At 43.8% G+C, this 14,184-nt stretch overlaps 1 protein-coding gene across 1 annotated transcript; it reads left to right on the forward strand.

The window, feature by feature from the left end:
- The first annotated feature begins 248 nt into the window (after positions 1 to 248).
- Positions 249 to 12,717, forward strand: STC1 (stanniocalcin 1). Its single transcript, XM_008048241.2, has 4 exons — positions 249 to 614; positions 2,581 to 2,723; positions 3,448 to 3,659; positions 9,562 to 12,717. The coding sequence occupies exons 1-4, from the start codon at positions 497 to 499 to the stop codon at positions 9,830 to 9,832; spliced, it is 744 nt and encodes a 247-aa protein (XP_008046432.1). The 5' UTR covers positions 249 to 496; the 3' UTR covers positions 9,833 to 12,717.
- Positions 12,718 to 14,184: the final 1,467 nt, after the last annotated feature.

Raw genomic sequence — 14,184 nt, forward strand, 5'->3', positions numbered from 1 at the left:
ATGAAAATAGCTTTTTTCACACATCTCTGCACACACAGCCCCTCCCCCCCACACACACACACACATAAAACATTGGCAGCAGGTACTTTTAATTTGCTGGAAAATATTTCTAAGAAGTCAAAAAGCTCCAGCTGAATTGCGTGGCCTCCGATTGGCCAGCCAGACCGGTGGAGGGACCTGATTGGGCCCTGATCCTGAGGACCGATAAGAACGGCTATAAAATCCCTGGGTGCAGCTCTTGGGCCCCCAGTTTGCAAAAGCCAGAGGTCCAAGAGGCAGCGACTGCAGGCAGCAGCGGCGGCAGCAAGATCAGCAGAAGCGGCGGCAGCGGCAGCAACGACAACAAAAAAAAATTCCTCATCAAATCCTCACCTAAGCTTTCAGTGCATCCAGATCCACATCTTCACTCAAGCCGGGAGAGGGAAAGAGGAAAGGGGGGGGAGGAAGAAAAAAAAAAAAAAAAAACCCCAACAACTTAGCGGAAACTTCTCAGAGAATGCTCCAAAACTCAGCAGTGCTTCTGGTGCTGGTGATCAGTGCTTCTGCAACCCATGAGGCAGAGCAGAATGACTCTGTGAACCCCAGGAAATCCCGGGTGGCAGCTCAGAACTCAGGTAAGAGCAAACCCAGGACCGGTTTCTCCCCCAAAAGAGCTGTCCTCATTTGCCTCTCGCTTTTGCAACTGTGTCTGTGACGGCTGATCTTGATAATAAATGTGCTTCATGCCTGACGGCAATAAACTGCCAGGGTAATCCAATAGCCTTAGGAAGTGGAGCTCCTTTGTTTAATAAATTGCATGCAACTAACGAAGAAGCTGGACGCTCTGCCGAGGGTATTTCATTGCATAAGCCTAGCCTGATTGCCTGAAATCTGGCACGTACCCTCTTGGGGGGGAGGGGCTGGGGGAGAGGCTTCAACGTTGCCATGCTTCAGAGCGCTCTCTATACTTTCCAGAAGCTGATCTAAGGTGAGCCATGGCTTGTCTGATGCTGTTCCTCTGCCTTCCCTCTGAAGACCCTGTAAACTTGACTTCTTTACCTTTTCAAAGAACACACAGAAAAGCTCCCTCTTTAGACTGGTTTTCAGAACCAAAGCCCTCCAGTCTGACAAATCCAGGGCGGATTCAGAGAAAACCCTATACATCCCGCCCCCAACCCTGCTGCCTCTCTCCCTCCGGGCTCTCTCGGACTCCATTCAGTCATCCCTGCATCCTTAGCCGGAGAGCCCCTTGGAAAAAAAATTGTTTAAATTGTGAAACGTAGCAGCTGTTTCTCCAAGGGGAAGGTCTCACTTTCGTCCTGACTCTCAGAGCAGTTAATTGTGCATTATCTTGGCCTCTGAAAGAAAGAGTCATTAGGAAGCCCGCATTGACACCTCTGCCTCTTGACTTTTCTTGCTCCGTTTGCTCCCCTTCCAATACTGCCCTGTCTCCTCCAACTGTCAGCAAAGATGGGATCGCAGGTGTCAAAATGCTGCAGACGATGCTCCCCTCGGAAGAGCACAGGTCCCTGCCGGGAGGAGGGCTTTTGCTTCACTTCCTTTTGTACTTAGTTGCTATAGAGATGCAGTGATTCACAATTCGAGCTTGGCTAAAACAATAGCAGCCCTAATGCATATTAAAACTGCTTAAAGCAAAGTTATAATTTGAGCCCGTGGAAATATATAATTAGGGAAATGACTTGTAACATCCTAGAGGCTGCGGGTGGTGAGAGGGGGTGGGGAAGCCTAACTGAACCACGCTTTTGATCTCGGAGGAGAATCCTATGGTATGAAGGCTGCAGATCATTTCTTGCCAAGCTGCCTGCCAGAACACCCCCCTTCTGTAGGAGAGAAATTACTTTTATGGGAGATCTTATCCAGAATGTAGAAAGCCTCATGCAAGTTCTTTGTGGTTTTCTTCCAGTCTTACCCAAGGGGTGCCTTGGCCTTGTTATTCCACACCTGTGTTTCTCTCTCTTTTTTTTTTAAAGGCTCTTAATGTGAAAGGGATTACACATACCTCTAAGCACTGTCCTATAGTGGAAGGTTGGGGTGAAACATGAACAGATCAGGTTTCTTTCTGCTAATATGATGGTGAGTTAAAAGCCCTAAATCAGAAGGGTCTCCAAGTCTCTGCCATCTAGACTAAATCCCATGCTTTTTACCCAAGTGCATTCTTCCAAAGCTAGATGGATTCCCTGGACCTTCCATCTCTCAGGCCTGACCACCAGTCACCACCTCCTGCCTTCCATGCCTTCAAGGACCAACCAATGACCTTTGATTCTATAGAGTTGCTTAAAGGCACTGTGCATATCACTGACTTCAATCTCACTTCTACAGTCCGAAATTGTAGGTAATGGTGAGACTGAGAGAATGTATGTCAGAGGGAGAACTCCGACCCTTTCCATCGTGTGCTCTGACAGAATCAAAAGGGCCCGACACTCCCCTCTTTCTCATTCCAGTGGGTCTATCTGTTGTCCCTCATGACAGACTCCTGGGATAAGTTGCCACCTCGCCCTTGAAGTTCGCCTCTGCACCCACTTAATCCTACCCAGCCGCCCTCACAGTTTGACCCAAATTGGATGGTTCTGTTTCTTCCAGCTGAAGTGGTCCGCTGCCTCAACAGTGCTCTGCAGGTCGGCTGCGGGGCTTTTGCATGCCTGGAAAACTCCACCTGTGACACAGATGGGATGTACGACATCTGTAAATCCTTCTTGTACAGCGCTGCTAAATTTGACACTCAGGTAATAAGTCCTTGACCCCTGCTGCCACGTGCTGTTTGTCTTTAACCGTGTGTTAAACTGTTGTGCTTGGGAACCTGTCTTGTAGGGAACCTGTCCTGCTTCTCAGATCCCTCACTCCAAATTGCCATTTCAATATGTTCCACACACACACACACACACACACACACACACGCACACGCACACGCACACACGTTTGGTCAGGAAAAAGGTTCTGTGTAAGATTCTCTCCACCCACCCTAATGCATGGCCGTAAGGAGCTGACAGAGGCTGCCTCATGAGGGGAGGGGTGATAAGCCCAAAGAATTTTCCGCTTTGAGAGGAAATTAAAAATGTGCTCCTAACAAAGAAGTTCTTCTCTCTGACTGACCTAGCGTACTAACTTGTGATTTGAATTCTCAAAGTCTCAATATAAAGCCAGATTATGACTATTTGCAAACTGCAGGGTGGTTGGTTATGGTTCATCTCTCTCTCTCTCTCTCTCTCTTTTTTTTTTTCCTAATCTCATTTCATTTCTGTGGAGCTCAATTCTCAAGGGAGTCTGAGGGAGGAGGGGCATCTTTTTTTTAATCCCCAGCCACGGTGTACAATCTTCTCATTGCAAGGATATGCAGATGGCCACGATGCGGTGCCAAGGCGAGCCTCCTTAAGTTCTCCACGCTATCTGCCCCCTCCTCTTTTGTCAGGTCAAGCTAAAGTCTACTCTCCTATCCTCCCTCCTTGGCAGGGAAAAGCATTTGTCAAAGAGAGCTTAAAGTGCATCGCCAATGGGGTTACCTCCAAGGTCTTCCTTGCCATTCGGAGGTGCTCCACTTTCCAGAGGATGATTGCCGAGGTGCAAGAAGAGTGCTACAGCAAGCTAAACGTGTGCAGCATTGCCAAGCGGAACCCCGAAGCCATCACCGAGGTTGTCCAGCTGCCCAATCACTTCTCCAACAGGTATGAAGTCCACTCTTTTGCAGTCGGGGGACAGGGAGGGAGTGGTTGGCCGGCAGAGCCAGACTGGGAGCGAGGGTTAAACTGCCACAGTCACGCTCTTATTTTAGCTTGCAGTCTTCCCAGCTTTTGCAGGAAAAAATATGTTTGTGATGGGTTGTGACAGTTTAAGCAGCTTGGATTTTTCTTTCCCTACTGTTATAGGAAAAGTCTTTTCATGCAACTCATAGAAAGCATCATTTGCAACATCCCTGGGTGCATTTTTATTGTCTTTTTCTTACCATAAGCCTGAGTGGAATGGTGAAGTTTCTGGAAACAAGCTTTTGAGACATCAGATCTGGCTGAAACCATGACTATGCAGCAATAAAATTGGCCATAACACACACATACCCCCCAAAATGGTAAAATGTCATAATGCAGACTTTGAAGTCTGCATGTATTTCAAATCAGACCCAAGCCCAGTCAGAGATTTCAGTGGATAGCCCAGAACAAGCATCTCATTTCCCTGGGACCCCAATTATCTTTGTGAAAAGTGAAATGACTGGATTGTACCATTCTCATGTTCCCTTCCAGGCCTTCTGTTATCCCAATTTCTCTAGTCCAGGATTTCCTGGAATGATGTTTTCTGGCTGCCCAGATCACATCCTCAATTTAGCATTCTAACATGACCCAAAGCCACTGAGCTATTACAGTGATACCTGGGCATCATACCATTCTGCTCCCCCTAGCTCACTGGCTTTACCAGCCAGAAGTAAAGTCCTAATGCATGACAGGCTGGCATCCTTCTTCCATGTGCATGGCCTGGAAAGGCTCCCAGAAAGATGTTGATGGGAGATGCTGATGGGGTTGGCATGGAAGTATGGCAGGGGCAGTGCAGGCTGGTCAAGTTCAGCCTACTGTGATACCCTTAGCCTAAAACTTGATGCCCAGTCCTGACTGTATGTTTCTTTGACTCTCCACCCAAATCTGCAAACATTCACAATGATCAGTCTAATGCGGGTTACTCTGACCACCTGAGAGTCATCACAGACTTATCAGATTAATTTCCAAGCCAGCACCACCACCCTTCTTCAGAGAGTGGCAACGACCAAGTCCTTCTAGAGCTTAGGAGTGATTTAGCCATGTACATATATGCAACAGAAAACCTTTCCTTAGGGAAAGGTTAAGATCCCCTAATGTAAAAACTTTGTAAAGTTTCTGATTCACTCTTAACTGCAGGTGAGTGCACTTCAGAACCTCAAGTCAATTTATAAAAATTTCTCTGGTCCTTGGAAGTGGTTCTGTCATGGAGTTCTAACTGGTTTTTCCCAGAGCAGGAAAATCAGATCCACTGTTTTTATCAAGTGTCTTGTCTGTTTATATCAACCTTGGCTTTAAATTTATCCTAGGAAGATTCTTGTTACATGGAGGAAGAGGGACGAGGGGTAGGAAAGGCAGACCTGACTAATTGTTGGAGTCTCCCTTCACAATAAGGAAGAGAAATGAATAATTCTTAGCCAAAGAGGGGCTGAGGACAAAGTGTATATTTGTGTGGTAGGTGGAGGTAAGGGAAGGGATGTGTTAGCCAAGCCACTGGTACAATTTAGACCCTTAAGGATCCTGTGACAAATTGTGATCTCTAATATGCATGTAACTAATTTTGAGGCAATACTCATCTTATTTCAACTGAAGTAGCATCTTCCATTAGGAAGGGAGAGCTCTCCTAGGAAGAATGCTACAGATACTAAACTGGAGAGCCCAACTTATCTAAGAAGAGACTAGTCAATTTTTAACTAGGCCCTCATTCCTTTTAATAGGTGCCTTATTGTCAACACCTATAGAAAATGGTCACAAAGAAAGTCCTCTTATCTCCCTCTTTTATCTTAGGGTATTCATTAGAAAAAGTCAGTGAGGGAAATAGCCAGCCCTTGAAGACCAGAATCATCCACACAACTTTTCTTCAAGAATTTCATTTTCAACTGGCTAATAGTATTCCTGTTCAGGACTGTAGAGATTTCCGGTTCCACGCTAGGCTTGATTTGCTCTATTTAAGCTGCTCACCCTCCTGAAACATCCTGCTTTCCCAGCCTCTGTCCCACCATAGACACACGCTTAAGTCTGTGCCAGTTGGCACCGAATTTCAAAAGGAAGTAGTTACAGGTTCATTCCACCTTCCTGTGACTTATCTAGCATGAGATTTGGGGCTGGGAGAATCCAAAAGCCTGTGACTGGACCAGGAGGCAGAACCAGAGGGTTTTATATGACAGAAATATACCTAGAAGTAAAGAGGTAGCCAGAGTGTCCCCCCCACCTGAATCTGCAAACTACGCTTTTAACCATGAAGGAAGCAGTGACATTGATCAGGCAGGCTGGGCAGTGTGAGACTTGGGAACCACTTAGACCAATCCAGATCCAAAGTGGGAAAACTGACAAAGCGTCCAACTCTCTAGGGCATGGATAGGGAACAGGAAACAGAAGAATAATATTGATCAAGGGAAACAAAGGACTATTTATAAACCCTCACACAGAACGTTCCTAGGCAGTATGTGTGTATTTGGGTAAGCATGGCTGAAACAGTAGCTATGGAGAATATCTGATCTTATTCTTTACCAAGAAAAAAAAAAGCCAGGGTTGGAATTTTCAAAGTGGGGAAAAAGAAACATGCTTAAAAAGGTCCTTCCAGGGCTGAGTGATCAGTATAATTAGCCCACAGAGTATGTGCAGCCCCTCCATCAGCCATCAAGATTAAGAAAGAAATCTTCTCAAGTACTACTAACTCCTTCTGCAAAGGAGGGGCCGTAAGCAGACCGACATTATTTGTTGTAAAATTCAGAGGGAAAATAGATATCGAGTCCCAAGAAACACAGATAGTCATAATGGGAAATAACTGCAGAGATAATCTAGACTAATTGCCTCATTTTACTGATTAAAGAACAGAGAGGTTCAGAGAGGGGAGTGACCTGCTGAAGGTCACACAGCTTGTGAATAACTAAGTTGGGCCTAGAACTCAACGTGACCTTGAGCCAAGCTATTTGATCTCTACTTCAAAAATGGCAGCCAGCAAAACCTGCAGGAAATATCCACCATCCAAAAATAGAATACCAAGCATAATTAAATATATGTATACCATGGTAGTCTGCAACCAGATTTGTGTCCATCCTTTCCTAAAAGAAAGGACACATCTTACTAACAGCAATAGTAACAGTAAGATGTGGTATAAGAAGGTGCTTGATAAGATGAGCAGGTAACAATTGCTAAGCCAACTTTTGCGGAGACACAACCACTTAAGTAATCTATCTCACTTCATGACTTATACAAAAGATCTGTCTAATTGGCCACCACAGTCCCAGAGGTAAATGCCCAGCCCTTGATGGAGAAGCACAGGTTAACCTATTGCTGGTACTGACAAATTATGTTGACATCAAGCCTGACAAGTTTTCCAGCCTTTGAAGAACTTCTAAAGGAGTCATGGACTTTTTTTTTTTTTTAACATTCTAAGGAACTCTTAGCCTGCCCATGTTGAGTTAACAAAGCACCTTGAGGGAAGCAGTGAAGGTAGATTGTGCGGGAGGGGAGTTGTCGCTAAGAGCAGTCAAGGTTGGCAAGGGTCATCATCAAGAAACAGGTGTCGTAGGTGGGCCAGCAGAGAAAGCAACAGTAAAGGCAGGAACCCTCAGAAAAATACAGCAGTGACTTAGTGGGGTCTGAAGGAAATGTCTAGCCCTAAAACTACAAGGTTGGCTACAGAAGCTTCATTTCCTTAAAGGTGCTAGGTTTCTTCATCCAGACAAGAACTTTCAGCTCCTTCTAAGAAAGAACTTGCAGTCTTTTCTGTATCTTTCTAAAGAAAGATCATATTTTCCAGCCCATCTGGGGGCTCACTGGGAATGAATAACTCTTTCTAGAAATGGAAGAGTTAACTTCTACTCTATAAATTCCTTATTGGAGGGGTGAGCGGTCAGAATCCTTGTCCTCCAGGATCTGTGCATCCTCTGAAATAGACAAAGCCATCCTGGGGCCCAGGTCCTAGCAGAGTCGAAGAGTTAGGAGATGCCCGGACATCTATGCGGGCATGTAGACGTCTAAAACTGTTGGTACAAAGTTCTTTATTCCCTACTTTTTAAAAACAGGCCCCATCTCCCCATCCAAGGAAGATCCTCTTTGACTCATGAGCTTTACATGAGTAAATGCCAAAGTGCTGGAAAATGTTCCTCTGTGCCAGAGTCCCAATTTTAATCACAGCTGGATATAATTCTCCCTGGAGGGAGGGTATCGCCAGGCCTGTGTCAGTGACCCAGACACTGCACTTGTCTTCCAGTCCCCAGCTTCATCCTGCTGGCCCACAGAAAGGTGACCGCTTTGCCTCATTACCTGAGTTCCACTCTACTTATTGTACATCCTTGAAAGGGCCTCTCTGAGGGGTTAAGTTATTCTGGAAAGATGTTTGATCCTGTGCTCTGGGCAGTGAGTTAAAAATAAACACATTTCTTTTCACAGAAGATCCTGTGGCCCCAGAGATCCTCGGGGACAGGGTCTGTCCACATAAATACTGCAGGTCACTGTCATCCAGAGAGTTTCCTATTAGTGAACACAGAGCTAATGGGTTTTGACAACTCAACTGCCGCCTCAAAATGCAGCAAACATTATCCTAGCCCAAACTGGAAAAGACCTGAACAGTTTTCCCAAAGAACAGGACGAGTAATTTATACGCTCTACATATTAGACAGTTTAATCCTTCCTGAACCATAAAGCTTTTAGCTACGTTGCTTGGGGTGTTTAAAAAATTTGCTCCAAAGATGAAGGTAATTTATACCAAACCCAAGACTTCTTTGTTTTGTTTGTAAAATGTACCAGCCCTACAGTTAATTTTTCTTCTGGGAATCATGACTTAGTGGAGACAATTATATTTTTAAAACTCCATGTCCTTCATGGTCACAAAATAAATCAGCAAATGCACAGTGAGTAGGCAATGTGGCACGATGACACTGAGCCATGAGGGATACAAAAAATAAGGACAAATGCTGCCCTCAATAAGTTGACAGTCTAGTCAGGGAAACAAAACCATCACAAAATCATCAAATGCTGTCCTGTGTGATGGTAGCCAAATATCTATAAGATGTCCCAAAAGGGAAGAGGCTGGCAAAAGCTAGGACAGTAGGGGAACACTTCCTGAATTATAGAAGCATGAATTCTTAAAAACCACCAAGATTTCCATTTAAATATGCTCTTTGCCTGGTGTTCGGCCTTCTGACTGCAATGCATCTTCACAGGAGGACTGAAAATGGAGCCAGTCGATGCCCTATATCAAGGCTGGTCAAGTGTATGATGAGGAAATTAGACTTTTTAGGAAAATGCGTGACACATAGAAGAAGAGGGCCTTAGACAGAAGTTGCACATATCTGTACTCATTCCTGTGCACAGGCACCACAAAGAGAAAGGAAAACTGCAAAAAGGCATCAAAATAACTACCAAGTGCATGTGCAAAGAATATTAATATCAGTGTTGCATGCGGGGCTCGCCTCATTGTTAAGTCACTTCAGCTCATCCACCTCAGTTCCTCTTCTACCAAGTGAGAGCTGAACTAGTCATTAAAGTAGTTTCTGTGGTCCCAGCTAGCGCTGTGATTTTGTGTTTCTAAAAAGCTTAGTCACCACAGTCAGCCTACTCTTCAAAGTGCGATCGAAAGCTCCCAAACTCTGAACGTGAACTCTGTCTCCCATTATGCGGTAAACCCAGGGAGCAGACGCACTCAAACTGAGACACTGCCCCAAGGTTAGGAAGCAAGCACCACCTTCGGCCACTGACCTATTTATGTTTGCATGGTCAGGCCATCTGGGACTGGTGTTGGCTGGAGCCCAGGTGAAAGCCTGGGTCTTGTCTGGCTCTCACTGAATGACCATCACATGTGCACTCTTTCCCAATTCAGATATTATAACAGACTTGTCCGAAGCCTGCTGGAGTGTGATGAAGACACAGTCCGCACAATCAGAGACAGCCTGATGGAGAAAATTGGGCCCAACATGGCCAGCCTCTTCCATATCCTGCAGACAGACCACTGTGCCCAAACACACCCTCGAGCTGACTTCAACAGGAGACGCACCAATGAGCCGCAGAAGCTGAAAGTCCTCCTCAGGAACCTTCGAGGTGAGGGGGACACTCCCTCCCACATCAAACGCACATCCCACGAGAGTGCATAACCAGGGAGAGGTATTCACAGCCTCACCAAACTAGGATCATTTTAGGGGTGTTGACACACCGACTTTGAGTGTACTGTGCCTGGTTTGATTTTGTTTTTAAGTAGTTCCTATTTTCTATCCCCATAAAGAAAATTGCATGAAACTAGGCTTCTGTAATCAATTTCCCAACATTCTGCAATGGCAGCATTCCCATCAACAGAATCTATGTGATCATTCTGCCTCTCCTCAGGAGAAAGTACCCTCTTTTATCACCTTCCTCTGCCATGTCTTTTCCCAGCTCCCCTCAAACTACCCTCAAACACAAAACAGTCATGTGACTCCCCGGTCATTGTAATTTGAAGATGTGGAGCCCTTTTAGAATGGTTGCCCCAGTAGAGTCAGCTGATAAGAAACTTTATTTAAATGCATGTCTTAAGTGCTCATAAAGATGTTGAATGGAATTCGTGTTATGAATCTGTGCTGGCCATGGACGAATATGAATGTCACGTTTGAATTCTTGATCTCTAATGAGCTAGTGTCTTATGGTCTCGATCCTCTCATGTCTAATTTCCTTTCCGACACATTTACCAAATTGCTCAAGCCTGGCCCTCCAGCCAGCCCTTGAGCCTGCATCTTCTTGCATCTAATGAAAAACAAAAAGCTAACATCTTTATGTACTGTAACTGCTCAGAGCTTTAAAAGTATCTTTAACAATTGTCTTAAAACCAGAGAATCTTAAGGTCTAACTGTGGAATATAAATAGCTGAAAACTAATGTACTGTACATAAATTCCAGAGCACTCTGCTTAAACAAAGCAGTATATAATAACTTTATTGCATATAGATTTAGTTTTGTAACTTAGCTTTATTTTTCTTTTCCTGGGAATGGAATAACTATCTCACTTCCAGATATCCACATAAATGCTCCTTGTGGCCTTTTTTATAACTAAGGGGGTAGAAGTAGTTTTAACTCAACATCAAAACTTAAGATGGGCCTGTATGAGACAGGAAAAACCAACAGGTTTATCTGAAGGACCCCAGGTAAGATGTTCATCTCCCAGCCCACCTCAGCCCAGAGGCTACTCTTGACTTAGACCTATCCTGAAAGAGCTCTGTCACATCCAACTGGGAATTCCAGGGACCAAAAAGAGCATCCCTTCGGGCTTGGACCACTTACGTGGATAAGGCCTATAGTGTACCTTGGGAAGTGGCAGTTCTTGACTCACTACCTTTCATCAGTGCCTGAGACTCTGGCAAATGATGATGGGGTGGGAGACTTTCCATCAAATCTAATAGGAATGAGTCAATCAGCCTTTGGGTCTTTAGTCCAGGGGACTTAGAGCTGAGAGAGTATAAATAACCCTGGGTTGTCCAGCCTTAATAGACTCCTCTTACATTTTTGTCCTGTAGCACGCTGCCTGCCCAAGTAGTCCTGGCAGCTGGACCATCTCTGTAGGATCATTAAAAAAAAAAAAGAAAAAAGAAAAAAAAAAAAGAAAGAAAGAGGGAAAAAAGAGCTGGTGGTTTGATCATTTCTGCCGTGATGTTTACAAGATGGCGACCACCAAAGCCAAATGATTAACCTATCTATGAACAACAGTAGTTTCTCAGGGTCACTGTCCTTGAACCCAACAGTCCCTTATGAGCGTCACTGCCCACCAAAGGTCAATGTTGAGAGAGGAAGAGGGAGGAGGGGTAGGACTGTAGGGGCTACTCCAAACTCGCTTAGGTAGAAACTATTGGTGCTTGACTCTCACTAGGCTAAACTCAAGATTTGACCAAATCGAGTGATAGGGATCCTGGTGGGAGGAGAGAGGGCACATCTCCAGAAAAACGAAAAGCAATACAACTTTACCATAAAGCCTTTAAAGCCAGTACCGTGCTGCTCAAGGACCAAGAGCAATTGCAGCAGACCCAGCAGCAGCAGTAGCAGCAACGCAAACGTTGCTGCCTTTGCCCCCACCCAGCCTCTAAGCGTGCTGACATCCGATTGTTAAGGGCGTTTTTATACTCAGAACTGTCCCATCCCCAGGTCCCCAAACATATGGACACTGCCTTAGCCTCTTGGAAATCAGGTAGACCATATTCTAAGTTAGACTCTCCCCCTCCCTCCCACGCCTCCCACCCCCAGGCAAGGCTGACTTCTCTGAACCAGAAAAGCTATTAAAGTTTGTGTGTTGTGTCCATTTTGCAAACCCACTAAGCCAGGACCCCAAAGCAACAAGTAGTTCATGAGTATTCCTAGCAAAATTCTCTCTTCTTTCAGTCTAGTAGATTCTCTTGTTTTGGTTTGGTTTTTGGTTTGGGTTTTTTGGGGTTTCTTTTCTTTTCTTTATTTTTTTGCCGTGACCTCTTCAAATTGTGGTACCCCCATTTTCTCCCCACAATGATATTTATATATGTATCTACAATACATATATCTACACGTATGGAAAGAAGCAGTTCTCACAATGTTGCTAGTTTTTTGCTTCTCTTTTCCCCACCTCCACTCCCTCTGACTTCCCGTTAAACTTCCAAAGCTTCGTCTTGTGTTTGCTGCACAGAGTAATTCGGGGGCTGACCTAGACCAGTGTGCATGATTCTTCTCTTGTGATTTGGTTGCACTTTAGACATTTTTGTGCCATTATATTTGCATTATGTATTTATAATTTAAATGATATTTACGTTTTTGGCTGAGTACTGGAATAAACAGTGAGCATATCTGGTATATGTCATTATTTATTGTTAAATTACATTTTTAAGCTCCATGTGCATATAAAGGTTATGAAACATATCATGGTAATGACAGATGCAAGTTATTTTATTTGCTTATTTTTATAATTAAAGATGCCATAGCATAATATGAAGCCTTTGGTGAATTCCTTCTAAGATAAAAATAATAATAAAGTGTTAACATTTTATCGGTTTTCCCCCCTATGTCTTTTATTGTTATTCTTTAAAAGCTTCTTGAATGAGCATTTCTGAACGTGAAGTCACTGGCTGATTAGCTTCCTTGAAGTCATTAATTATGTGTCAATATGTAAATGAATCTAGTTTGAATCAACATTTTTCAGATTTCTTTCAGGTCATTCAGTGGTTCCCATTATCCTCACTGTAGCATGAAAACCCAAATTCTGATACAAGCATTAAGGTCTGAAGGCTACTCAGCCTCCTCTGTTCAGTGGCCTCAATGCACCAGCAACACAGGTAGTTCTAAGAGGGATTGTGCTCTCTCCCTTCCAGATCTTTCTTTATGCTGTTTGCACTTTTTGGAAGATCTTTTCCTCCACCCTTTGCCTAGACTGTAATCCCAAGAGATAGGGGGGTAGGAGTATGCATGTTCACTGGTGTGTCCCCAGCACAAGAATGTCACCCTCAATACTTTGAGTGATTTAGAAAGAGTTGGAAACAGGAAACAAGATGATTGAATCAGTCTGACAACTGAGGGTAGCTCTGCAGTTATGGCAAGGGGTTTGAATTCTGGCTTGGTCACTTTTCAAGAACACGATGTCCAAGAAGTTACTTATCTCAAAACGCATCACTTTCTTCCCATGTAAATGGAGATTGTGATAGTGATCACATCGAACTGTGATAAGGAGATAAAATTTTGAGCCTTCAGCAAATGCTTACAACATTCCCAATACACAGTTATGTTCAGTAAGGGTGAGCTGCTACCATCGCAAGCAGGGGGGATCAGAGCAAAACTCCCCATCTTATAAAACAGTCAAAGGATCCACAACAGAATGGCAGCGAGCTGGGTCTTGAAGAATGATTTTGAGTCCAGTCCCAGAAAAAGGGGAACTCCTGTGATGTAACTTTTTCAAGAACAACCTTATACAACTTTTCAATTAGTGGATTTTTCCTCCCAAGCTTAAATTCAAATGGGGGCATTTTTCTCAATATCATTCCCTTCTAGCTCCAGATTGTATATTTCCAAATTCAGATATGTGCAGAGCAGTTAACAAATAGTACAAGAATTGCCACTTAAAGGCCAAAATGTATTGCATTTGCTTTGCTTTGACCTGGCCAAGGAAAAAAAGTCCATTTTTTTTTATTATCCTGAATTTTCTTCTATCGATGTTTATTTATACAGAGAGGCTATCCACTATACTGTAGCATAGTGTTAAAAACCTTAGACCTGGGATTCTGTGAACTAAGTTCAAATTCTAGTTTATCAACTATCTCTTTGGCCTTAGGTCACATGTCTGATAGCTTCTCTCTTTAATTTTTCATTTATGAAAACACCCCTATGAAGGAGACACTAATAATAGGTCATCTCTACAAGTAACTAAAAATTTAATGTTACATATAAAGCACTTAAAATATTGTCTACCATATAGCAAATATCCTTAGAATAGCATGTATTGAACACTCAACAAATGTAACTGTTACATT

The sequence above is a fragment of the Carlito syrichta genome, unplaced genomic scaffold (genome assembly GCF_000164805.1).
Source record: "Carlito syrichta isolate Samal-C Ts95f unplaced genomic scaffold, Tarsius_syrichta-2.0.1 Scaffold123069, whole genome shotgun sequence".
NCBI lineage: Eukaryota > Metazoa > Chordata > Mammalia > Primates > Tarsiidae > Carlito > Carlito syrichta.

Excerpts from the sequence above, each read along its gene's own strand:
- STC1 (XM_008048241.2), top strand. The coding sequence starts at position 497 with ATGCTCCAAAACTCAGCAGTGCTTCTGGTGCTGGTGATCAGTGCTTCT. Across the intron at positions 2,724-3,447 it reads CTGCTAAATTTGACACTCAG|GGAAAAGCATTTGTCAAAGA; the intron begins GTAATAAGTCCT and ends CCTCCTTGGCAG. Across the intron at positions 3,660-9,561 it reads CCCAATCACTTCTCCAACAG|ATATTATAACAGACTTGTCC; the intron begins GTATGAAGTCCA and ends TTCCCAATTCAG.